General features: G+C 41.5%; 1 protein-coding gene across 4 annotated transcripts in view; it reads left to right on the forward strand.

Annotated features, from left to right (window-relative positions):
• LOC110533846 (ectodysplasin-A) overlaps positions 1–27,702 on the forward strand; it is a 62,273-nt gene that overhangs the window by 21,330 nt on the left and 13,241 nt on the right. For all 4 annotated transcript variants that reach the window (XM_021618387.2, XM_021618388.2, XM_021618389.2 and 1 more), the window contains exon 2: positions 10,200–10,308. In XM_021618387.2, coding sequence (XP_021474062.1) covers positions 10,200–10,308 — 109 coding nt within the window. The remainder of the gene's footprint in view (positions 1–10,199; positions 10,309–27,702) is intronic.

A 27,702-nucleotide genomic window follows, 5' to 3' on the forward strand; every position in this document is an offset into this window, starting at 1 on the left:
ACGTTGTAAGTTTGTTCAGACTGTATTCAGTCATGGAGAAAGCGCCCAATTGTCATAAAAGTAAAGATACCTTAATAGAAAATGACTCAAGTAAAAGTGAAAGTCACCCAGTAAAATCCTACTTGAGTAAAAGTCTAGAAGTATCTGGTTTTAAATACTCTTTTCAAATTCCTTATATTAAACAAACCAGACAGCACCATTGTCTAGTTTTTTATTTATTTATGATAGCCAGGGGCACACTCCAACACTCGGACATACTTTTCATATGCAGCATGTGTTTAGTGTGTCCGCCAGATCAGATGCAGTAGGGATGACCAGGGATGTTCTCTTGATAAGTGTGTGAATTAGACCATTTTCTGTCCTGCTAAGCATTCAAAATGTAACGAGTACTTTTGGGAGTCAGGGAAAATGTATGGAGTAAAAAGTACATAATATTCTTTAGGAATGTAGTGAAGTAGCCTCCCGAGTGGGGCGGTGGCCTATGGCACTGCATCGCAGTGTTAGCTGTGCCTCTAGAGATTCTGGGTTTGAGTCCAGGCTCTGTTGCAGCCAGCCGCGTCCGGGAAATCCATGGGGTGGCGCACATTTGGACAGTGTCGACCAGGTTAGGGGAGGTTTTGGCTGGCAGGGATGTCCTTGTCCCATCGCGCACTAGCGGCTCCTGTGGCGGGCCGACCCAGTCGCCAGGTGTGCGGTGTTTCCTCCGACACATTGGTGTGGCAGGCTTCCGGGTTAAGTGGGCATTGTGTGAAGAAGCAGTGCGGCTTGGTTGGGTTGTGTTTCGGAGGACGCACTGCTCTCGACCTTCGCCTCTCCCGAGCCCGTACGAGAGTTGCAGCGATGAGTGAAAACTGTAACTACCAATTGGATACCACAAAAAGGGGTTAAAAAAGGAACGTAATGAAGTAAAAGTTGTGAAAAATAGTACAGATACCCCAAAAAACGACTTAAGAAGTACTTCCAAGTACTTTACACCGCTAACTGTATTTAACACAAGGAAACATTTTACAATGAAATTGGCCCCAACTCCCAACTGTTCACTGTGTCCCCTAAATCAGGTAGGCACATTCCTTATGATGTAGGAGTGCGTTGCAGTTAAATGCTTCTGGGGCAAAGTTACACATTTCATGAATGTAAATTGTCAATGCTTTGCATCTCTTATGTTACTTAACGATAATAGCTCCTATAATCTCTCAATCAATCAGAGTTGATTACTGCTGGCAGGCAGCACTGCCACAAAAAAAAGATGCTGGCTCTTAGATGACAATCACCTCACTCTCTCCCGATTCACCAGTAGATACAGTTACTATTAGAAGTTATAACATTAGAATGATCGACAGTGAGAATGAATGGTGCTAGTCAAGGAACAATTGAGACCTGGACAAATATACTTGACTCTGTAAAGAATCATCTCAGTTAAAGGCCAACACACAAATAAACAATCCATAAAGGCCAAAAGATACAGTACATATATACACACAGTTGAAGTCGGATGTTTACATACACCTTAGCCAACTACATTTAAACTCAGTTTTTCACAATTCCTGACATTTAATCCAAGTAAGAATTCCCTGTTTTAGGTCAGTTAGGATCACCACTTTATTTTAAGAATGTGAAATGTCAGAATAATAGTAGAGAGAATGATTTATTTCAGCTTTAATTTATTTCATCACATTTTCAGTGGGTCAGAAATTTACAAACACTCAATTAGTATTTGGTAGCATTGCCTTTAAATTGTTTAACTTTGGTCAAACGTTTCGGGTAGCCTTCCACAAGCTTCCCACAATAAGTTGGGTGAATTTTGGCCCATTCCTCCTGACAGAGCAGGTGTAACTGAGTCAGGTTTGTAGGCCTCCTTACTCGCACACGGTTTTTCAGTTCTGCCCGCAAATGTTCTATGGGTTTGAGGTCAGGGCTTTGTGATGGCCACTCCAATACCTTCACTTTGTTGTCCTTAGCCATTTTGCCACAACTTCGGAAGTGTACTTGGGGTCATTGTCCATTTGGAAAACCCATTTGCGACTAAGCTTTAACTTCCTGGCTGATGTCTTGAGATGTTGTTTCAATATATCATAATTGTCCTTTCCTCATGATGCCATCTATTTTGTGAAGTGCACCAGTCCCTCCTGCCGCAAAGCACCCCCACAACATGATGCTGCCACCCCCGTACTTCACGGTTGGGATGGTGTTCTTTGGCTTGCAAGCCTTCCCCTTTTTCCTCCAAACATAACGATGGTCATTATGGCCAAACAGTTCTATTTTTGTTTCATCAGACCAGAGGACATTTCTCCAAAAAGTACGATCTTTGTCCCCATGTGCAGTTGCAAACCGTAGTCTGGCTTTTTTATGGCTGTTTTGGAGCAGTGGCTTCTTCCTTGCTGAGCGGCCTTTCAAGTTATGTCGATATAGGACTCGTTTTACTGTGGATATCGAGAATTTTGTACCTGTTACCACCAGCATCTTCACAAGGTCCTTTGCTGTTGTTCTGAGATTGATTTGCACTTTTTGCACTAAAGTACGTTCATCTCTAGGAGACAGAACGTGTCTCCTTCCTGAGCAGTATGACGGCTGCTTAGTCCCATGGTGTTCACACTTGCGTGCTATTGTCTGTAAGGATGAATGCGGTATCTTCAGGCGTTTGGAAATTGCTCCCAAGGATGAACCTTGTGGAGGTCTACAATTATTTTGCCTGATTTATTTAGATTTTCCCATGATGTCAAGCAAAGAGGCACTGAGTTTGAAGGTAGGCATTGAAATATATCCACAGGTACACCTCCAATTGACTCAAATGATGTCAATTAGCATATCAGATGCTTCTAAAGCCATGACATAATTTTCTAGAATTTTCCAAGCTGTTTAAAGGAACAGTCAACTTAGTGTATGTAAACTTCTGACCCACTGGAATTGTGATACAGTGAATTATAAGTGAAATAATCTGTCTGTAAACAATTGTTGGAAAAATGACTTGTGTCATGCACAAAGTAGATGTCCTAACCGACTTGCCAGAACTATAGTTTTTTAACAAAAAATGTGTGTAGTGGTTGAAAAACAACTTTTAATGACTCCAACCTAAGTGTATATAAACTTCCCACTTCAACTGTACAGTGGGGAGAACAAGTATTTGATACACTGCCTATTTTGCAGGTTTTCCGACTTACAAAGCATGTAGAGGTCTGTAATTTTTATCATAGGTACACTTCAACTGTGAGAGACGGAATCTAAAACAAAAATCCAGAAAATCACATTGTATGATTTTTAAGTAATTCATTTGCATTTTATTGCATGACATAAGTATTTGATACAATTATGATATATTTGATACATCAGTAGGAAAACCTGCAAAATCGGCAGTGTATCAAGTACTTGTTCTCCCCACTTTATATGTATATACCCATTTTAACCTTTTTAACTTTCTCTGGTGGTATGGGGAGGGTTTTCTCTGGTCGCCGGGTGGGGGGGGTCTGGGGGGGGTGACTGACGAGCAACCCTATTTGATGGGGGGGGGGGGCGGGTGATAGAGACATGTTGGCTGGGTGGGGTTGGGGGAATGGGATAGGAGGTTGGGGGTGGAGGCCCACTTTTTTTCTGTTTAAACTGAATGTATTATTACTTAAACCTCTGTATGTATTTCTTACTGTTATTTTTATTTTGAGTGGCAGCCTATGGGTACATTTTTTCTAAGAGAGGTATGTACTCTGATCTCCCCTATTACAGCGCGATGAATGAGATGGCAATGTCCGCCATCAGTATAAAAGGTGCAATTTAAAACGCACCTGGAAACGCCACCTGCATAGAAATGCTCCATGTCTCACGGCAGACTCATGTTGCATAGTCTAGACAATGCGTCTCTCCAGCCTTTCAGGGAACCGGCGCATTAGGTTAGCATTTGGCAGGTCAGCATCTATTCTGGTGGTGGTGATACTTCCCACACCGCCCCAGACCACACTGGGTTATTCTAATATTGGATATTTCTCTCTCTCTCTCTCTGATTTACTTTGAGCCTCTTTACACTTACTAAACTTTGCGTAAAAATACATATACAAACTTGTGTACTTGCTACGTCTCGACCTCTACCTCTGGAGGTAGAACACGATGCTAGCCCGACAGTTGCCCCCTTGAAGCAGGGCAGTGTAAACAGAATTGTCTTGTTGAGCCAACACTCCTACTGTATAAATGGTAATACAGAGCAATGTTTTTGAAACAGATTAAATGTATAGACATTTTCCTCATATTTGAGACTTGTTTTATTGTTTTTACCTGAAACTGCAGTAACAGCCTGCTACATTCTGAAATTGTCGCACTGAGCCACGTTAAACTACAGAAGCCCATCATACAAATAGGAAATGTTTTTTTTTCATTTGTAACATTGTGTGGTGTTTTCCTGGGTCCCAGAGTTTTTCCTGATCTGGTAGTAGGCTAACCTATCCAACTCCGGACCCTAGTTGTAGCGTATTACATAGTAATACATCACTGTAAAAAAAATATTTAAAAAACGGTTCTATATGGGCTATGATAGGACCAGATTATTTTTCTAATCAGGACATATGTTGTTGTTTTGTACTCCTGGAAAAACTCCTGTTCCTAGGGAGAATGAAAACATTAAAACCCTTTACACAGACAAAGAGACAACAATTGCTATTGGACAATAAAACTAATAGGGCTGAGCTTGCTGTATGCAGAGTTGCATCTTGTAGGCCTTTGAATCTGTATATAAAAATATACTCATAGAGTATGTCATCACTATTGTGTTGATTGATTAATTCCAGTCAATAATTCTGGATTAAAAAGGTCTAGGTAGCCAAGCCACCCGAAGTGTGAATATAAACCACATTTGATCACATTCACATTTTCTCAGAACATAAATGGGCCTATTTTAGGCTATAAATACATAGCTTAGGCTATAAAAACATGACGTTATGTTTCCCCCGGCCGGGCCCAGATGGGATCAGAGCGCATAGGCTTCTCTAGGCTCCCTGCAGCTGTGGTTGTTATCAGTAGGTTACAGTTGATCAGACTGAAGCACAGACTAATTGTTCATGTTGACAAATATTTTGGGGTGGCGGGCATGGGCTTCTATATCAAACAGCTCTTCGCAAATCTGCAGTGAATTAACTTATACCCACATTTCCAGCCACAATATGCTTATACCACATGTAATGATTTGCATGATATTGGTGAAAATGAAGTCTGGTTTGTTGTAATGTATATGGAAAAGTCTGGTTTGTTGTAATGTAAGGTAGGCCTACTGTAATATTCGTATGAGGCAGTTAATCGGCTAAAGTTGCATGATGAAGACATGCTGTTAGCAACTCTGTGCTTTGTCTTGAAGTTAAAATGTAACGAGTGTAACCTACAGACGAGAGAATAAACCCTTTAAATGTCTGCACATGCTTGTGAATTGTTGCATTATTCAAGAGTGTAATGTTATTGTATTATTCAATAGTGTAATATGTTTTGGTCATTGTTTAATAGTTTGTGCTAACTGGCTAGCAGCTACTGTGCTATTTACAGTCAATTTGAGCTGCGGACCAAGAATGTGGCGTTGCAAGCCACAACAAAAAGTAAGGCAAGGATGTAATGTGAATTGAAAGGTAGAGTTCTCTTTTTGCCATCCCGCTCCTCAGACTCTCCTTCATATCTAGGGATATAGGGATGCCTCTGTTCCCCTGTTGCTTTACACAGTCTCTCCCCCACACCTCATTCTGTAGGCCTATGATCTTATTTTGCACCTGTCTAATGAATCACTACCTCCAAGCTGCAGTTGTTCCCTCATTTGATCCTTTTCCAACTTGTGTGCACACTTCACATACTACAAGGGAGCATCAAAGTAGAAGCTTATATTGGATTATGTACTATAAAATAGATTGTATTGTAAAAGGATTTGAAACAGGACAGTAGATTGTGTGTCACGGAGAACAGTTTGTTTTACCTATTCTTCTGAGTTTCTCCTGGGGGGGGGGATTTCATAATAGAACTCTAAGTACATATTTGTAATATTCGTGCCTTGGCAATCACGTTTCATTTTCACATGTCTTTATCCAATCTGAATGTGACAACTGCTGTAGAATATAATGAACACAGTTTACCTAACAGCAGATTGTTGGTTTTACCCATCCCACTGAAAGACAATATCTGCTCAGGGAGCATGTACTCCTGTCAAATGTTGAGACCTTAATTCTTAAACCAGTAAGTGTGCAACCCAATACGTTTAAGGACCGCTGCTTGTGTGATCGTTTTAAGACCTCAAATTACTTTTCATTAATCTTGCCCAACAACATTGTGTTTTTCTCGCTACTGGCAGTGTTTGCTGATATCTTGTTTCAGATGTGCATATATGTTTGATTGATATGAAGATAAAGCTCAGTGAATGGCAGGATGTAGTGATCATCTGTTGGGGGAATCATATAACATTACATCATAGTTCCTGCCATCCCATACTTATCATTTAGCTTGGACTGAGGATATCCTCTGTAACCATTGGATGGAAGCCACTTGTTAGATTGACATTTGGCTGAAATCTAGTTGTGCAAGGACAATTAATGACTCAAACTCACCTACATCATCTGTAATGGGTGTTGTAAGGCACACATTTACATTTCATTTTTATAAAATGTTATTATGTACAGTGGGGCAAAAAAAGTATTTAGTCAGCCACCAATTTTGCAGGTTCTCCCACTTAAAAAGATGAGAGAGGCCTGTAATTTTCATCATAGGTACACTTCAACTATGACAGACAAAATGAGAAAAAAAATCCAGAAAATCACATTGTAGGATTTTTTATGAATTTATTTGCATATTATGGTGGAAAATAAGTATTTAGTCACCTACAAACAAGCAAGATTTCTGGCTCTCACAGACCTGTAACTTCTTCATTAAGAGGCTCCTCTGTCCTCCACTCGTTACTTGTATTAATGGCACCTGTTTGAACTTGTTATCAGTATAAAAGACACCTGTCCACAACCTCAAACAGTCACACTCCAAACTCCACTATGGCCAAGACCAAAGAGCTGTCAAAGGACACCAGAAACAAAATTGTAGACCTGAACCAGGCTGGGAAGACTGAATCTGCAATAGGTAAGCAGCTTGGTTTGAAGAAATCAACTATGGGAGCAATTAGGAAATGGAAGACATACAAGACCTCTGATAATCTCCCTCGATCTGGGACTCCACGCAAGATCTCACCCCGTGGGGTCAAAATGATCACAAGAACGGTGAGCAAAAATCCCAGAACCACACGGGGGGACCTAGTGAATGACCTGCAGAGAGCTGGGACCAAAGTAACAAAGCCTACCATCAGTAACACACTACGCCGCCAGGGACTCAAATCCTGCAGTGCCAGACGTGTCCCCCTGCTTAAGCCAGTACATGTCCAGGCCCGTCTGAAGTTTGCTAGAGAGAATTTGGATGATCCAGAAGAAGATTGGGAGAATGTCAGATGAAACCAAAATATAACTTTTTGGTAAAAACTCAACTCGTCGTATTTGGAGGACAAAGAATGCTGAGTTGCATCCAAAGAACACCATACCTACTGTGAAGCATGGGGGTGGAAACATCATGCTTTGGGGCTGTTTTTCTGCAAAGGGACCAGGACGACTGATCCGTGTAAAGGAAAGAATGAATGGGGCCATGTATCGTGAGATTTTGAGTGAAAACCTCCTTCCATCAGCAAGGGCATTGAAGATGAAACGTGGCTGGGTCTTTCAGCATGACAATGATCCCAAACACACTGCCCGGGGAACGAAGGAGTGGCTTCGTAAGAAGCATTTCAAGGTCCTGGAGTGGCCTAGCTTTTGTTGTTATTGACCAAATACTTATTTTCCACCATAATTTGCAAATAAATTCATTAAAAATCCTACAATGTGGTTTTCTGGATTTTTTTTCTTCTCATTTTGTCTGTCATAGTTGAAGTGTACCTATGATGAAAATTACAGGCCTCTCATCTTTTTAAGTGGGAGAAATTGCACAATTGGTGGCTGACTAAATACTTTTTTTGCCACACTGTATACACACTGAGTTTACATGACATAGACTGACCAGGTGAATCCAGGTGGAAGCTATGATCCCTTATTGATGTCACCTGTTAAATCCACTTCAATCAGTGTAGATGAAGGGGAGGAGACAATTGAAATAAGGATGTTAAGCCTTGAGACATGGATTGTGTATGTGTACAATTCAGAGGGTGAATGGACAAGACAAAATATTTAAGTGCCTTTGAACGGGGTATGGTAGTAGGTGCCAGGCGCACTGCTTTGTGTGTGTCAAGAACTCTATCGCTGCTGGGTTTTTCACGCTCAACAGTTTTCTGTTTGTATCAAGAATGGTCCACCACCCAAAGGACATCCAGCCAACTTGACACAACTGTGGGAAGCATTGGAGTCAACATGAGCCAGCATCCCTGTGGAATGCTTGAGACACCTTGTCGAGTCTATGCCTCAACAAATTTAGGCTGTTTTGAGGGCAAAATATTAGGATGGTGTTCTTAATGTTTTATACACTCAGTGTTGAATTTTTATCATAAAGGTGGGCAGCAGCATATGGAAAAGTACTTGGTGAGAGTCATGTTGACACAAAGCTTAGGTTCAGAGGTCTTGTCTCAGGCTCTACAGACTGTAATGAGTGCCTGTCAGGTTAGCTGAAGTTTTGGCCATCCTCTCCCTTTACGGGCTGGCTGGGATATCAAAGGCCCCGCTGATAAACAAAATAAACTCCCAGCACTGCTTTCACCCTTTATTGTCCTGCCCGGTTTTAATGTCGGCCAGGTGCAGAGTTAAGCACAAACTCCAGCGTTTTTTAAGTCGGCATGCAATGAGCAGAGCATCCATAGAAGCATGCCTGTTGTTGGTATCACTCAGCTACAGAACATCCTCTGTACCTGCTAAATAAAGCCATTGTTATTCAATTTTATTGAATAACAAGTCCATTGGTTACTGTTCTCATGTAATATTCCTGTCCTTAAAGCCAATGCTTTAGAGTACTGTACAGTCTCTAATGTAGGTTGAAAGTACCCTGATATCAGTGCAGTATCCATATAGAGCTGAACTCTATAAACGTTGACACGCGTGTACCAGCACATGAGACTCACCTCTGGAGAGTATAATGATAGTTGGTGGAAGTGGACAATCACCCCAAAGGAATGCAGAGGGGCCATAAAATGAAACCATTGGCTGGGAGAGATGTGAGGTAATTCTTATTGTTCACGTTTGGCAAGCGCTAGTCTCTCTGGCCAATTTTCACAACATTTAACAGGTACGGTATTGCCTTTATCAGCATTACTCTTTTATGTAGAACTTTTTAAACAGTAGTTTGAAGACACTTTTATGGAAGACTGAACTAGTGAAAAGCGAACTATAGTGCCCTCTAATATTTTGGAGGCAGAACTCCCCTATAACTGTTTGCCCAGGCATTATCTCAGCGGGCTAACACATTCTTGTGGCACGCAGATGACCCATGTTCAAACCCAGTCAAAAGTCATGTTTCTTTGCCTGTCTTAAGGTTATTGGTGGACTTTTGGAATTGATGGCTACTGCTTTCTATTGTCATAAAATGTGCTATTTTCAATGAGTAATCAATACTACACTATCAAGTAGGAGACATGGAAACAAGCGGCCTGCTCTACTATCCATCAGATAGAGACTCTGCCTGGGTTTGGTTTTCTGCATCTTGTACCATTCACATAAGCCTGATGCCTTCCATCAATGGAATCATGTTTTCACGTTGTTTCCCCTGGAGTTGGGCATGCGACTGAAATGTTAACCTTTCTCCATCTCCCCTATTCCCTATCCCCTCTTCTTAGTGTCTGTAGAGAGGTACTCTGCTGATCGCGTTGCAGTTTGGTCTAATTTATGTTCCACAGGTGCAGGTCTCATAAATACTCCAAGTGAACAAAGCCAAGTAATTCCATTCTATGTCAACAAAAGCCAAAATACAGACACAAATCTAATCCACCCAGCAGGGTTCCAGTCTGGATTTGAAATATTAGTTGAAAAAACATCAAGTTTGTCTCCTTTTTCCATACATTGCCCCTGATTTCAATAAATGTTATGAGATAATATGAACACACTTCGTATGTCTTATGCAAGTTCTCATGACTGGCTAGTTAAGAGGTCCTACAGAGGCTTGAAATTATAAAGAGACCATTGAAAACTACAGTTCTATTTAAATTTTACAGCACTTTTTTTGTATCCCTCACTGACCAACAGAATAGATTGCCTCTGGGGAACAGTGAGGAAAACTCTCACCTCACAGAAGACAGAGAAAATGCCGTCCATCGCACCAAAAGGAGCCAGCAGAATAAACGACTTGATTCAGGTATGGATTCTTTTTCAGAGCAATGATTTCATTACATTCAGAGAATGCCTTCAACTTTAATGTTCTAGTTAATTTGATGGCTGGACGGATGGGTATACATCAAAGTTTTTCCTCCAGGGAAAAGACTCATGTAATCAAGATAGCAGGGACAGAGCAGGCTGAACCCTGTATGCTGCAAGGTTCATGGTCGGGGTGGTATTTCTTGTAACGCCAGCGATGTTTAGTTTTGTTTACAGAGGCTGGATCTGTGCACTTTGGGAGGGAAATGTTGTTCCCCACTTTTATGCTGTTGGTATGAAACCAGACCTTAAGTAATTATTTTTTGCGGCCATTCTCCTGGTTTCTTGGTTTGACAGGGGTGAGCACTGGGGTTTTTGATGTGGTGTTCAATTCAAAGCCTGAGATGCATTGCATGTGTACATTTTACAATGCAGTAATTAGTTTGGGCACTCTGTCATTAGAGAGGGTTTTAGTCTCTCTTCTCCCTCTCTCTCTCTCACTCACTCGCTCACTCTCTCATTCCATTGTGGGCTACTGCTGCTTAGATATCAGTTGAAGTGAGTCTACATACCTCAGCTTCACACACATTAAGGTTGGAAAGATCCTGCCAGGATCAGGTTTGGCTAGTGAGGCAATGTTCCTTTCCTCTGATTACCTCCAGTAAGGCAAGGCTGAGGAGATGATTGACATGTGTTTTGAAAGCCGCCCCTTTCTGCTCTGAGGATTTATTTACATGTAAATGTGGTGCAGTTCCAATGTTGTGTTTTCAGTGGAGAGATACTATAGGGAAGAAATGGTTCTGTGATCCCAGATCACTGCTCTTTAGGCTTAATGCTGAAGATCTCCCCTTATGTACACTAATGATGTGTCAGTCACCAAGCACATTTAGGGAATAGGATATTAGGGGCTCTATTTTAACAATATTAACGCAATGGTTAATCTAATCGCTGGCAGTAGCGCAATAGTTCTGGAGGTATGTCAGAAATATTTTTTGCTATTTTCATAGCTGGGGCGGCAGGTAGGTAGCCTAGCGGTTAAGAGTGTCGGGCCTGTAACTGAAAGGTAACTGGTTTCAATCCCTGAGCTGACTATTTGTAAAATCTGTTGATGTGCCCTTGAGCAAGTTGCTCTGGATAAGAGCATCTGCTGAATGTAGATGTATGTTTTAGGATGTGCAGTATATTTTCAATTCAAGGCACTCTGACGAATAGACCATTTAAACACCTTTTATAGATAGGCTACTTTGCAAGGCCAGGATAAAAAAGACAATGCATTGCTGTTGAACCAGCCATAGTAGCCTAGGGTAGCCTATAGAGGGCTTGATAGAAAACGGAAAACAAGCTGTTTGTTTTTTAAAAGAACAATAATATTTCTAAACAGGATGGGGTCAGAAGCATGATATCATAAATCGCTTCTCTCGTTCCATTGCATTGTGTTCACACGTCCCAGCGAGCATATCAGAGAACCATGTGTTTCTTAGAGCTTGGTGAGAGCCTGGTTGTCCTATCGTTATTTTGCATAAAACCTTCCCACAATGTTCTGTGATTGGTACAGGAGAGTTGCATGGCTTTGGAACATTCTCAGCACATTTAAGCAACTTGACAAAATAATTGTAATTTTCTTGGTATTACTTTAACAGAATGTTTTGTAAAAGTACAAACGTGGTACATTTAATTACATTGTCGGTAATGTTCTAGGAACGTTCTCTGAAGGCGTCAGCATGCTTCAGTTCGGCGAAGTCGGCTAGCCGAATAAACAAGTGTGCTCGCATACTCGCTTGAAAAGCAAGAAAAAAGCGGCAAATGTACAGTTTGTCCATTTTGAGACATTGTAGCCAATATACACTTCCTGAAAATAATCTAAGATAACTCAAGAAATCTATCATTCATTTTGATGGTTTTGCCGAGGAAGTCTTAGTTGCACAATTTTACATCTAACTAATGAAATGTAATTGAAAAAATGTGCATGAAAACAAGTAATCTCTCATTGAATGACAACAAAGACTTTATTGAAGAATCCCTACTGTTGACCAATCACCGACGAAGGGGCGTAGACTTCGGCAACAAACTTCGGCTTGCCTCCAGAAAAAAATGTTGTGTGCCCGAACAGCCGAAAAACACTCACCGAACTCTTCTGAACTGTTTCGGCTGGGAAGCATGTGGACGCCTTAACTGGTTTGACATTGGGAATGTTCTGAAATAAGTCAGAGAATGTTAAGAACCAACGTTCCCCTGTGGGAATTCCATTACTTCTGCATAATGTTATTTAAAAACGTATATATTCCGTTCTCAGTATCAACAAAACTCTATCTCTATCTTGTTAAGTGTGTTCAAGTGTGTTGGCCACACCCACTAATTGGCCACACCTGATCTTAATGAGTGCTTGTTTCCTTTGAAAGGGGGTCTGTTTGAATAGACTAAAATGAACAGCTTTATATGAGTTTATAAAACATGGCTCCATCCTGGTGGTGCAGTGGACAAATCCCATGGACAGACCACAGAAGATCATAGGTTGATAAGTGAGTCAGTGAGATGTGCCATATTTAAAATTAAAAAAATTATATGTTTGCTTGATTAATGCCTAAGCAAATTAATTTATATCTGTGCTTGGAGTTCTAAGCAGTTAAACTACGTTAGCAGTGTTATTAAAAGTCTTATTGAAACTTTTAAGGAAGCTATTCAAAAACCTCATAATAACCTATAATTTCCATTCTCAGAACATGAATAAAACCTCCCAGGAAAGCTTTCAGGGAACCATAGTAAAACATTCTCAGAACCTCCCTGCAACCTAAAAAGAATGTTACCAGAACAGACAAAATGTTCACTTCCATTCTCAAAACGTTTAAAAAAACGTTCAGTTTTACCGGTCAGGACACATATGGCTTTGTTCCCAGAACCAATGGGAAACCAAAAACGTATGTTCCCACAACTTCAAAGGAACCAAATGTGCTAGCTGGGGTAGACATATATGTCTTTACCATAACATTTGCACTTCTATACATAATACTAGGCTCCTGTCAATTGTATCATTGCCTATGTGCAAGGCAGATCCTCAAAAACAATCTGCCGTTGATATGGCATGATAGGAGGCCTGAATAGTTTGGAAGAGTGCGTCATTTGTAATCGGACGAGGTCAGCTCTTTCAAAATGTGTTTCCACGTAATTTTTATGGAATGACGTTCAACCAACGTGGAATAGACATTGAATTGACATCTGCCCAGTGGGCAACTTGAACAAGATATATTAAGTATGTCAATTGTGAATAATGAAAACATATGAGGGCAAAAGCTTAATATTTCAAAGCACTCTCAGTAGACCATTTAAACCCCTTTATTTATAGGCTACTTAGCTAATGGCCAGGATATAAAGATGCACCTATGCTTTGCTGCTAAACCAGCATTGATTAAGGGCTATGCTTGGTTTTAAATCAAATTAAATGAAATGGGGGAAAACCAAAAGTTGTTTATGTTTATAAATACGAGATTCACTGGCACAAAAGGCATATCTCTCTTTCCACTCTCAAAATCCATGCCATTATCACCTGCGTTACCGTTAACAGCTGCATTTGGTGGGTTTTAAAACTTTCCATTAGCGCTGCATGAAATTGTCACTTTTTTGCTTATTTTTAAGGACACACCTGTAATATTGCCACCCCTCCCACCTCAGCGCAAGCGACCTGATGTTAGGCAGGTAAATTGCCAATCCTGGCAGTTTGAAAATGCCAGTACATGGGGAAATTGCAAACTAATGTGCGTTTGACACTTGAGCCATAGGAGTTAGAAAGTAGTATGTTAGATTGGTGCCAGGAAAGATTTCCACTGGTGACAAAGATACATGCAAGCACAATGGTGCTGCATGCCAGAGAGGCGTTGGCAGAGCCCAGAAATGCCAGGGTCTTTGGCTGCTTCAGGAATGCTTGCCTGGCCTTGAACTACGCGCATTCCCAAGATCAGCGTGAAAAAGTGACTCCCCTATAAAAATTCAAGGAAAACGAAATGAAGAAAGTACTGTATGGAGGGAAAGGCCTCTCCAAAAGAGCCCCCCAAAATATGTGAAAGGATAGGCATTATGGAGGGTTAGGTCAACCGCAAATGTATATTTTCACTGGACTGAAATGACACCAGACTATCCATGTATGATCACACGGCTCAGGCTCAGGGCACTTTCACCTACATCAAAACCAGACGAGATGCTCGTGCGGTGAGCAAACCTTCTGTGACACCTGATCTGTTTTGGTCTCTATCACCTTTGGTTTAAGAGACAAAGCAGGAAGAAGGGAGGGAACCCAACCTCTCCTGTGTTTTCTTCATGTGGAGCTTAAGCAATGTATTGAGGGTGGCATTGATCTTTACAAGCACAGAACGTTTGTGATTCTTCACCTGCACAAAGAGTGCGGGGTCACCGCTGTAACAGGTAGAAGTGGGATCGCTGGGATACATGCCCCTACACAGATGGCTGCTGCTGTTGAAAGGAAAAGCTTCATGTTCACCTGTCGTTCCTCCTCATTATCATCACCTACATGTGTCACTGAATTTAATCACAGAGCTGTATTCGCACCGCAAAGCCCATCTGTCTTTACTTCACAGTCAAATGTCATCAAGGTTAACATCATTTTTTTTATTCCAAGGTGTTTATTCATTCTTTCTGGAGTGCACAGTTTGTGGTTGCATTGGAAATGGATTGTGAGAGTGAGTCATATGAAAGCCTGGAGTCCTTGTATGCTCTGTGTACCATAATGTAAACTGAAACACTCAGCATGGGGACTGTCAGAATAACATATGTAGACATTCCGTTAGTCTTCAGAATATGTCAGTTTCATGCACTGGATATGCCTCCTCTCTGTCTCACTGCAAAGTGGAGTTGTCAGTTTTATAGGGGATAGCTTTAAACACAGACAGATCTGAGGGCCGAGACTGCAGTGTTACTAAATCAGAGGCCTATTACGTCAAATAATTGTCTGTTTTGTACACCTCTAATATAACTGCCAACTTGGTTTGGTCCTCTGCACATACAGTATTTCATGTGTGGAGAATATATTGTACATTTCCTTCAGAAAGTATTCATACCCCTTGACTTATTCCACATTTTGTTGTCTTACACCCTGAATTCAAAATGGATTCAATAGATTTTTTTTCATAATGACAAAGTGAAAACCTGTTTTTAGAAATGTTTGCAAATGTATTGAAAATGAAATACAGAAATATCTCATTTACATAAGTATTCACACCCCTGAGTCAATACATGTTAGAAGCACCTTTGGCAGCGATTACAGCCATGACTCTTTCTGGGTAAGTCTCTTAAGAGCTTTCCACACCTGGATTGTGCAACATTTGTCCATAATCTTTTTCTAAATTCTTCAAGCTCTATAAAATTGGTCTTTGATCATTGCTAGACAACCATTTTCAGGTTTTGCCATAGATTTTCAAACCAATTTAAGTCAAAACTGTAACTCAGTCACTCAGGAACATTCACTGCCTTATTGGTAAGCAACTCCAGTGTTGATTTGATCTTGTGTTTTAGGTTATTGTCCTGCTGAAAGGTGAATCCATCTCCCAGTGTCTGGTAGAAAGTAGACTGGAACAGGTTTTCCTCTAGGATTTTGCCGGTCTTAGCTCCATTCCATTTCTTTTTTAATGTGTTGTATTGGATTTGCCCCAAACATAACACTTTGTATTCCAAACGTAAAGTTCATTTTTTTGCAATTTTTTGCAGTTTTACTTGAATGTCATTGCAAACAGAATGCATGTTTTGGAATATGTGTATTCTGTACAGGCTTTCTTCTTTTCACTCTGTCTATTAGGTTAGTATTGTGGAGTAACTGCAATGTTGTTGATCCATCCTCATTTTTCTCCTATCACTGCCATTAAACTATTTTTAAAGTCACCATTGGCCTTATGGTAAAATCCCTGAGCGATTTCCTTCTTCTCCAGTAACTGAGTTAGGAAGGACATCTGTATCTTTGAAGTGACTGGGTGTATTGATACACCATCCAAAGTGTAATTAATAACTTCACTATGCTCAAAGGGATATTCAATGTATTTTTTTTACCCATCTACTGTGCCTTTATTTTCTTTGGTCTTTGTGGTTGAATCTGTGTTTGAAATTCACTGCTCGACTAAGGGACCTTACATATACAGTGGGGAGAACAAGTATTTGATACACTGCCGATTTTGCAGGTTTTCCTACTTACAAAGCATGTATAGGTCTGTAATTTTTTATCATAGGTACACTTCAACTGTGAGAGACGGAATCTGAAACAAAAATCCAGAAAATCACGTTGTAGGATTTTTAAGTAATTAATTTGCATTTTATTGCATGACATAAGTATTTGATCACCTACCAACCAGTAAGATTTCCGGCTCTCACAGACCTGTTAGTTTTTCTTTAAGAAGCCCGCCTGTTCTCCACTCATTACCTGTATTAACTGCACCTGTTTGAACTCGTTGCCTGTATAAAAGACACCTGTCTACACACTCAATCAAACAGACTCCAACCTCTCCACAATGGCCAAGACCAGAGAGCTGTGTAAGGACATCAGGGATAAAATTGTAGACCTGCACAAGGCTGGGATGGGCTACAGGACAATAGGCAAGCAGCTTGGTGAGAAGGCAACAACTGTTGGCACATTTATTAGAAAATGGAAGAAGTTCAAGATGACGGTCAATCACCCTCGGTCTGGGGCTCCATGCAAGATCTCACCTCGTGGGGCACCACAGTCTCAAAGAAAACCATTAGTAACACACTACGCCGTCATGGATTAAAATCCTGCAGCGCACGCAAGGTCCCCCTGCTCAAGCCAGCGCATGTCCAGGCTCGTCTGAAGTTTGCCAATGCCCATCTGGATGATCCAGAGGAGGAATGGGAGAAGGTTATGTGGTCTGATGAGACAAAAATAGAGCTTTTTGGTCTAAACTCCACTCGCCGTGTTTGGAGGAAGAAGAAGGGTGAGTACAACCCCAAGAACACCATCCCAACCTTGAAGCATGGAGGTGGAAACATCATTATTTGGAGATGCTTTTCTGCAAAGGGGACAGGATGACTGCACCGTATTGAGGGGATGATGGATGGGGCCATGTATCATGAGATCTTGGCCAACAACCTCCTTCCCTCAGTAAGAGCATTGAAGATGGGTTGTGGCTGGGTCTTCCAGCATGACAACGACCCGAAACACACAGCCAGGGAAACTAAGGAGTGGCTCCGTAAGAAGCATCTCAAGGTCCTGGAGTGGCCTAGCCAGTCTCCAGACCTGAACCCAATAGAAAATCTTTGGAGGGAGTTGAATGTCCGTATTGCCAGAGATGTACAGGTAGTCATTCAAAAATCATGTTAAACACTATTATTGCACACAAAGTGAGTCACCATAACAAAGGGGTTGAATACCTATTGACTCAAGACATTTCAGCTTTTCATTTTGTATGAATTCTATTCATCAAAAATCATAATTCCACTTTAACATTATGGGGTATTATCTGTAGGCCAGTGACAACATCTCAACGCAACAAATCCATTTTAAATTCAGGCTGTAACACAACAAAATGTGGAAAAAGTCAAGGGGTGTGAATACTTTCTGAAGGCACTGTACCTCACAAATCCACCAAGGTCAATTACTTGCCTGAGGCAGGCTGAAAATACAATAAAGGAGCTTAATGTAATTTTCGGTCTCCCAGTGTCATTTGAAACACTGCTGTGTAATGGCCCGCAACCGATCAGGCCTCCTACTGTGAGACCTGTCCAAATTGCAAGAATGAAGCTGCTGGCTAACTTCACTCTTTTTAAATAAAATTAGCCAAAGAGATGACAGATTGACCAATTGGCTCATCTCCTTGTTCTGCCCATCCCCTCTCTGCTTGTATTAGGTTCTCCTGGGGCACCCATGTACTCAGACAGCATTACATGACAAGGCCTTTGACAGGACTGAGAACACCAACTCACTACATTAGATAATGCTGTTTTTCCCCTTTGCATGGAGCAGGAGACAGCAGAGCTCATTTTAAGATGTGACCATTGGCTGACTCATTGTCTTCCATAACAGCCATTTATAGTTCAATTTGATTTCAACTTAATATCCATTACATTTCTTGGACATTACTTTAAAGGATCAAGCAGCCCCGGTCAAAAGGTCTTTCCAAATTAGGCAACAAGACAGACAATGTTATCGAACAAGCTGAGTATAGATTTATTAATTAATAGCTATAATAAGAATTTGGGGGCTGCTTATGTAATATGTATGTAATATAATTTATTTATTTTTTGCATATCCCAACTCCCCCTGAGACCCCTGCAGGGAGTGAGGTCACAATTGTACAGCACCCCTGGAGCAATTAGGATTAAGGGCTATGCTTAAGGTTACATTGATAGATTTTTTTTTAACCTTGTCCAGTATTTGAACTAGCAACCTTGTGGTTACTGGCCCAACACTCTAACTTTGAGGCTACCTGGATATGTGATTTTAGTTCTACATTATAAACATATTCAATTAAGACTGAGCTTTAAAGCAATGATCGACAATCTCAGGCCTAAGGAATGAATGTTAACAATTTCCCCCACCTGCTCTCTGACAGGTCTGTCCTTCTTTCATTTTGATTCAAATGAAGAAAGACCATGTATTACAGTCCCATGCCATGAATCACAGTCTGAGCTCGGAGGTTAGAGCTGCACTGTGCAGGATCCATGCAGTATGAGATTACACAAAGCAGATCCTATTCCATTTGGACAACTGGTGAGGGCTTCTTGGCAGTCAGAGGGAATTTTGTGCAATGCCAAGGTTTACTTTGTGCCTTCAATTAGAATTTTTTGTGGAAAGACGTGTTGCAATGTGTACAGTTTGTACTTACAGAAGAAACAGAAAGCTAAAATCTTTTCCCAACATTGGGCTATTTTAGAGTAGTAGAGCAAGCATGAATACTCCCAACCCAGAATATTTGACACGTTGAGTGTTTTCACACAGTGACTCTCTTCATGTTCGCTTTTTGATCCATTTGATCACCACAATATCTGGTTTCTGTTCTCTTGCTGCTAGATTTCAATTCACTAATGACACAGATGAATTGAGTGTATCCCAATGTGTTTGTTTGACATATCCCAGCTAGCACATTTGCTTCCTTGAAAGTTGTGGAAACATACGTTTTTGGTTGCCCATTAGTTCTGGGAATGAAGCCATGAGTTTCCTGACCGGTAAAACTGAACGTTTTTAAACGTTCTGAGAACAGATGTGAAAATTTTGCCTGTTCTGGGAACATTCATTTTTAGTTTGCAGGGAGGTTCTGAGAACATTTTACTATGGTTCCCTGAATGTTTTCCTGAGAGGTTGTATTAATGTTCTGAGAAGGTAAGGTAATTAAAAAACATTCTGAGAACATGTTTCAACAAGACTGCTAGCTTAGGTTAACTGTTTTGAACTCCAAGCACATGGAATCATCCACAGATGATGCAATCTCTATTGCACTCCACACTGCCCTTTCCCACCTGGACAAAAGGAACACCTACTTGAGAATGCTATTCATTGACTAGAGCTCAGCGTTCAACACTATAGCGCCCTCAAAGCTCATCAAAAAACTAAGGACCCTGGGACTAAACACCTCCCTCTGCAACTGGATCCTGGACTTCCTGACGGTCCTCCCCCAGGTGGTAAGGGAGGGGTAACAACACATCCGCCACGCTGATCCTCAACACAGGGGCCCCTCAGGGGTGCGTGCTCAGTCCCCTCCTGCACTCCCTGTTCACTCATGACTGCACGGTAAGTTTTCCGATGACACAACAGTGGTAGGCCTGATCACCAACAATGACAAGACAGCCTATAGGGATAAGGTCAGGGACCTGGCCGTGTGGTGCCAGGACAACTATCTCTCCCTCAATGTGTTCAAGACAAAGGAGGTGATTGTGGACTAAAGGAAAAAGAGGACTGAGCATGCCCCCATTCTCATCGATGGGGCTGCAGTGGAGCAGGTTGAGAGCTTCAAGTTCCTTGGTGTACACATCACCAACAAACTAACATGGTCCAAGCACAACAAGACAGTCGTGAAGAGGGGAATACAAAACCTATTCCCTCTCAGGAGACTGAAAAGATTTTGCATGGGTCCTCAGATCCTCAAAAGGTTCTACAGCTGCACCATCGAGAGCATGGTTGCATCACTGCCTGGTATGGCAACTTCTCGGCCTCTGACCGCAAGGCACTACAGAGGGCAGTGCGAACAGCCCAGTACATCACACGATCTTCCTGCCATCCAGGACCTCTATACGAGGCGGTGTCAGAAGAAGGCTCTAAAAATTGTCAAAGGCTCCAGCCACCCTAGCCATAGACTGTTCTCTCTGCTACCGCACGGCAAGCGGTACCGGAACACCAAGTCTAGGTCCAAAAGGCTTCTAAACAGCTTCTACCCCCAAGCCATAAGACTCCTAAACACCTAATTAAATGGCTACCCAGACTATTTGCATTGCCCCCCTTCCTCTCTTTTACACCGCTGCTACTCTCTGTTGATATCATCTATGCATAGTCACTTCAATAACTCTACATACATGTACACATTACCTCAACTTACCCCCCCCCCCCCCCCCCCCCCCCCCGCACATTGACTCTGTACCGGTACCCCCCTGTATGTAGTCTTGCTATTGTTATTTTACTGCTGCTCTTTAATTACTTGTTACTTTTAGTTATTGTACTTATCTGTATTTTTTAAAGCTGCATTATCGATTAGGGGCTCGCAAGTAAGCATTTCCCTATAAGGTCTACATCTGTTGTATTCGGCGCATGTGACTAATACAATTTGATTTTAAATGTATTTGCTTAGGCACTAATCATGCAAACACATTTCTTTTTTTATTGTGGAATGGCATCTGTGAGATTCAAACCTATGATTTTCTGTTCTGTAGCCATGTAATTACTCTACTGTGCCACCAGGATGGAGCTAGCATGCCATGTTTTTTTTAAACTCAGACAAAGCTGTTCATTTTTGTCTATTCAAAATGACAACATTTCAAAGGAAACAAACACTAATTAAGATCAGGTGTGGCCAATTAGTGGGCATGTTCAACACACAAGAACACACTTAACATGATAGAGGATAGAGTTTTGTTGATGCTGAGAACAGAATGTATGTGTTTTTAAATAACATTTTTAGAATGTTCTCTGAACGTTGCTAAAGTTTTCTTGTGTTTTTTTATGGACATTTTTCTTAATGTTTGGGGACATTACTTTAAATAGAACCATGAGTAAACATGTTGGAAACATTATGCTGAAGTTTTATTTTTATTTTTGCTTAACCTTTATTTAACTGAAGTACTGAAATTCCGACGGAAGAACATTGTTTCTTAATGTTTTCTTGAACTATTTGAGAACATTCCCAACATCAAACAAGTTGGAGAACGTTCCTAGAACATTACCTAAAATGGAAATAAATGTAACCATGTTTGACATTTTAGTAAACCTTCTGTTATAGTAATAAAATAAAAAAATCATGTTTTTTTGTCCAGTTCCTTAAATGTGCTGAGAATGTTCCAAAGCCAAGCAACAATCCTGCACCATTCACAGAAGGTTGTGGGAAGGTCGTATACAAAATAACCATATGACAACCACTCTCTCACCAAGTTCTAAGAAACATATGGTTCTCACAACGTTATGTGCTAGCTGGGATGCTAACCAACATCATAGCTAAATATGGTTCTGGCAGTGTGATGTGACATCTGACATATGCCAGACTGTGCAAACTGCTAGTAAGAACAGTGTCTGTCACATGTAACCAAAATAACTGAGGTTACCCCAGTGCAAATGTTTTGTATTGATTCCAAATGGTAGACCGACCTAAGGACCATGTGTACCTTTTGATGGTAAACAGTTAACACTACAGTGTGGGATACAGCAGTCCTCAGCTGTTTAACCATTACTGGATGTGTTAATGATGGAAGTCAATCAGCTGGCCCTGGGAGAGGACTTGAAAGAGCCCTCTGCGTTATCAGACCAAAGGAGCTGGTACTGAAGCATTTGCCAAAATAATAATTTCTCTTTCATGTCAGATGCACTTTGCCTTCATAAATATGCAGTTTGCCTTTGCAAGCCATTTCACAGCAGATGTGTTTTTGTAGTACGTGTTGTGAAAATGTGTTTTCAATGTTGGCCCTCTTTGATGCTAATTTGTTCCATTCATTAAAGCATTTTACCACTTTTTTGTCACAATCTGTTTACAGATGGGGATTCTTTTCAGAAATCAATTCTCATGACTGTACGGCCATTAGAGCTGTGTCACACTGGGGACAGGCTTGTTCTCTCTCTTTGTTGTTTTGTTCCCCTGCCTCTCCATAACACATTGACCAGTATTTATTACCCATATCCCCACCCATAAAATTCCTTGTGCACCTCTAGAGGCTGTGCTGAGCCATGTGCTTAAGTGGGGACACCTGTTGTAAAAACAGCTGAGTTATGAGCAGTGTGTGTGTGTGTGTGTGTGTGTGTGTGTGTGTGTGTGTGTGTGTGTGTGCGCGCGTGCGTGCGTGCGTGCGTGTGTGCGTGCGTAATGGAGCTCATCTGACCCAGGACCTGTACCAGGGTGATGGGTTGGAGTGATCATCATGTGCTCCCCAGCAACAAGTTTATTCTTGTTGCTGGGGAGAATGTATGATGCTGAAAATGACCACAATTTCTTCAGCAACATGTATTGCTAGTCTATTGTCAAGGCAGGGTATGTTCAATGCTGTGGGCATGTTGATCTTTCGTGACAACATTTTGTGGCTGACAACCTGAACTTAAAACATACTTATGGCTATAGAGTGAAAGGGCGTAAGCTTTACTGCAACTATCTATCTACTGGTAACAAACTATCCATGTTGACTGATATAGTACAGTCGTGAAAGTAAGCAGACACACTTGGGATGGAGGAGAGATTGTTTTTTAAGCATCAATGATTCTGTCTCACTCTCCAACTATTGCATGTTTCATCCAAACCAAGCAAAGGAGTGTTAAGTCCAACATTAAATGCATATGGTTATTTTGGTACTGATATAAAAATATAGAGCACAAATATTTTACCTGATTGATGATTAATCAACATAGGTTTTTTTCAAACTATCTGTGTGCTGATGTAACAGTATTGCTTCTGTCCCTCTCTTTGCCCCAACCTGGGCTCAAACCAGGGACCCTCTGCACACATCAACATGTCACCCAAGAAGCATCCTTACCAATCGCACCACAAAATCCACAACATTTGCAGAGCAAGGGAAACAACTTCTTCCATGGTCTCAGAGCGAGTGACGTCACCAATTGAAACCTTGCTAGTGCGTATCATTAACTAGCTAGCCATTTCACACCGGTTACACTCACCCCCTTTGCCGCAGCAACCGGGCAGAGCCTAACTGAGTGATCCGGATTACGGTGCCAATGTAACAGTAGGCCTATTGCTTCCATCACTCTCCATGCCTGAACCTGGACTTGAATCAGGGACCCTCTGCACACATCAACAACAACAGTCACCCACAAAGCATCGTTACCTATCGCTCCACAAAAGCCACGGCCCTCGCAGAGCAAGGGACAAAAAACTTCAAGATCTCAAAGTGAGTGACATCACCGATGGAAACGCTACTAGTGCGCACAACTAACTAGCGAGCCATTTCACACTGGTTACACTGTGAGGTTGCTGAAGGCTTTTTAAAAATCTAAAATCAAAGTTTATTGGTCACGTACACAGATTTGCAGATGATATCGCAGGTGCAGCCAAAATGCTTACAGTGCAATAATATCTAGCAATGCAATAACAATACACACATAATTTTAAAATTAAAAGTTGACAAATATCAGAAATATCAGAACGAGCAATATCACAACGAGCAATGTCAGAATCCTGTATATAAATATATATATATATAAATGGTGTGTTTAGACATTATGGACAATATATGAATTCAAAAAGTGTGTACAGCAGTAGTTATATAGGATGAGTCATGACTTCAATACAGTATATACATATAAAGTGGGTAAAACAGTATGCAAACATTGTTTGTCACGTGCTCCCTCTCCGACCTCTAGGTCACCAGGCTGCTCGTTATGGCGCACACCTGTCATCATCGTTACGCACACCTGCGCGTCAGACTTACTGTACCTGGACTCCATCACTTCCCTGATTACCTTCCCTATATATGTCACTCCTGTCACAGATCCCTCTGGAACTTTCATTACGCACACCTGTCCCGTATTCCCAATGATTAGTACTTGTATAAGTGTGCCCTTTGGTTTCCATTGGGCAGTCAATTATTGTTACTATGTCGTGTGGTGCGTGTGAGTACCTGTGCTGTGTGTTTTGGCTTTCGTGCAATTGTGGTTTGCGCAGATGATTAGGGGTCTCATCCCGTGTGTTAATCATTGTGCTTGTGTGTTATTTATTCGAGGTACTCCTTGCTCTTTTGTTTTGGGTTTCTACCCTGTGTTTTGTTACGTGTTTGTTTGGTCTTCGTCCCCTTGCTTTTACACGGCACACCGTAATTTGGGCTTAATAAAAAACCCTATTACGCATTCCTGTGCCTGTCTCCCAATCTTTCATACCACCGTGACAGAATAATCGACCATAAAGAAAGACAGCGGGAATGGCCCGTCCGACGACTCTGTGACTGGTCCGTCCGGCGCCGCTGCAACTTCGGCAGCTGCAACTAGGTCGTCCGACATCGCTGCAACGAGTCCGTCCAACGACTCTATGACTGGTCCGTCCGGCGCCGCCGCAACTTCAGCAGCTGCATCAGGTCCTGATCGACCCTCACTGCATTCCTGTGATCTTCCTAGAGGCCGGTGTCGTTGGGGGTGTACTGTGCGTCGGGGAAGGGGGGGGGGGGGGGGGGGGGGGGGTACTGTGCCTGTCTCCCGATCTTTCATACCAACATGACAACTACCTTTGGTTCCTTACCCAGGCGTCATTGTTTCTGTTCCAGTGCCATGTCTGTGCATTGTTCGTGTTTGGTATTATGTTACGTTTATTTATTAAAACACTCACTCCCTGAACTTGCTTCCTGACTCTCAGTGCACACGTTACAGAATGACGACTCAACAAAGGGAAGCATCAGGGAGTGTTTTTTTTGTGTTGGGGTGATGTCGGTCCGAGTGTTGGAGCCGGAGCTACCTGGGAGGCCTCAGCCGGTTTGTAGGCTCCCATGCCTCAGTGGGTTCGATAGGCTCCCATGCCTAAGCTGGGTGAACAGGTTCCCGTGCCTCAACCGAGGCAACTGGGGAGGTTTCAGCCGGCTCATCAGGCACTCACTCCTCAGCCGGTTTGTCAGGTTTCTGCACCTCCGCAGAATTGACAGGTCCACTGCTGATCCCTGGGATCGTCATCTTCCTGCGGCTGGAGCCACACGTTGGGGAAGAGGTACTGTCACGTGTGCTCCCTCTCCGGCCTCTTGGTCTCCAGGCTGCGCGTTAGGGCTGTCACCAGCGTTACACACATAATGATACTCACCTGGACTCCATCACCTCCTTGATTACCTGCCCTTTATATGTCACTCCCTTTGGTTTCTTCCCCAGTCGTCATTGTTTCTGTTTCATGTCTGTGCGTTGTCCGTTTTTCTTGATTTGTGTTATGTTCCATTTATTTATTAAAACACCCGACTCTCAGCGCATATCGTTACATTGTTTCTATATACAGTGCCTTCAGAAAGTATTCATACCCGTTGACTTATTCCAACATTTTGTTGTGTTACAGCCTGAGTTCAAAATGTATTCAATAGATTTATTTTCTCAACCGTCGACACACATTACACCATGACAAAGTGAAAACATGTTTTTAGACATTTTAGCACATGAAATACAGAAATATCTAATTTACATAAGTATCCACACCCCTGAGTCAATCGATATTAGAATCAACTTTAGCAGCGATTACAGCTGTGAGTCTTCCTGGGTAAGTCTCTAAGAGAATTGCACACCTGGATTGTACAATATTTGCACATTATTTTTTTTGAATTCTTCAAGCTCTGTCAAATTGGTTGTTGATCATTGCTAGACAGCCATTTTCAAGTCTTGCCATAGATTTTTTTTGCCAATTTAAGTCAAAACTGTAACTAAGCCACTCAGGAACATTAAATGTCATCTTGGTAAGCAACTCCAGTGTACTTGGCCTTGTGTTTTAGGAAATTGTCCTGCTGAAAGGTGAATTTGTCTCCCAGTGTCTGATGGAAAGCAGACTGAACCAGGTTTTCCTCTAGGATTTTGCCTGTGCTTAGCTCTATTCTGTTACTTTTTATCCTAAAAAAACTATTTAGTCCTTGCCGATTGCAAGCATACCCATAACATGATGCAGCCACTACCATGCTTGAAAATATGTGGTACTGTGTGATGTGTTGTGTTGTGCTTGCCCCAAACATAACGCTTTGTATTCCGGACTTAAAGTTAATTTCTTTGTCACATTTCGCAGTTTTACTTTAACCTGTTACGGATGTTGGTTCCTGTACAGAGAGAATTCGCATCATCCGTAACAGGTTTTAATGCCTTATTGCAAGTAGGATGCATGTTTTGAAATATTTTTATTCTGTACAGGCTTTCTTCTTTTCACTCTGTCATTTAGGTTAGTATTGTGTAGTAACTACAATGTGAAATGCCTGAGCGGTTTCCTGTCTCTCCGGAAACTAAGTTATGAAGGACGCCTGTATCTTTGTAGTGAATGGGTGTATTGATACACCATCCAAAGTGTAATTAATAACTTCAGTACGCTCAGATGTTTACACATCTACCAATAGGTGCCCTTCTTTGTGAGGCATTGGAAAAACTCCCTGGTCTTTGTGGTTGAATCTGTGTTTGAAATTCACTGCTCGACTGAGGGACCTTACAGATAATTGCACGTGTGGGGTACAGAGATGAGGTAGTCATTCATAATGATGTTAAACATTATTATACCATAGCATTGTTGAATACTTTTTTCTGATTGGCTTGAAGGGCATTCTGGAGCGTGCATTATTTCCCTATAACACACAGTATATTTGCACTGTAGAATTGATTGGCTATAGTTCATTCTTACATGTTCTATGTTTGAGCTGCTTTTGTGGAATTGAATATATTATTTGCATTGTTGAATTCAATTGTTTATAATGGCAAGCTAGGTAGGACTGATGGTTTGATTAGCTAAACTTGCAAGTCTGTTTGTTTGGTTACCACGCCGACTATTGTAGCTATCTAGTAAACTTGCTGGCTACTTCAGTGGAACTTGAACACATTTTTACCTGCAAATTAACACATTTAGTAGCAGTAAATCTGTTAGATTATAGCCATGGTATGAAAGGGATAATCAACTCGGGGCTCTATACGTTCTATGAAAGACAATGCAACTCCGGGAAAGGTCAGTTCCACTCCGCTACACCTTCCACGTAATTTATAATTTTTTCCATAGAACACATAGACCCTCGTTGATTATCCCTTACTTATTGAACACAG

Source organism: Oncorhynchus mykiss, chromosome 10, assembly GCF_013265735.2.
Source record: "Oncorhynchus mykiss isolate Arlee chromosome 10, USDA_OmykA_1.1, whole genome shotgun sequence".
Taxonomy (NCBI): Eukaryota; Metazoa; Chordata; class Actinopteri; order Salmoniformes; family Salmonidae; genus Oncorhynchus; species Oncorhynchus mykiss.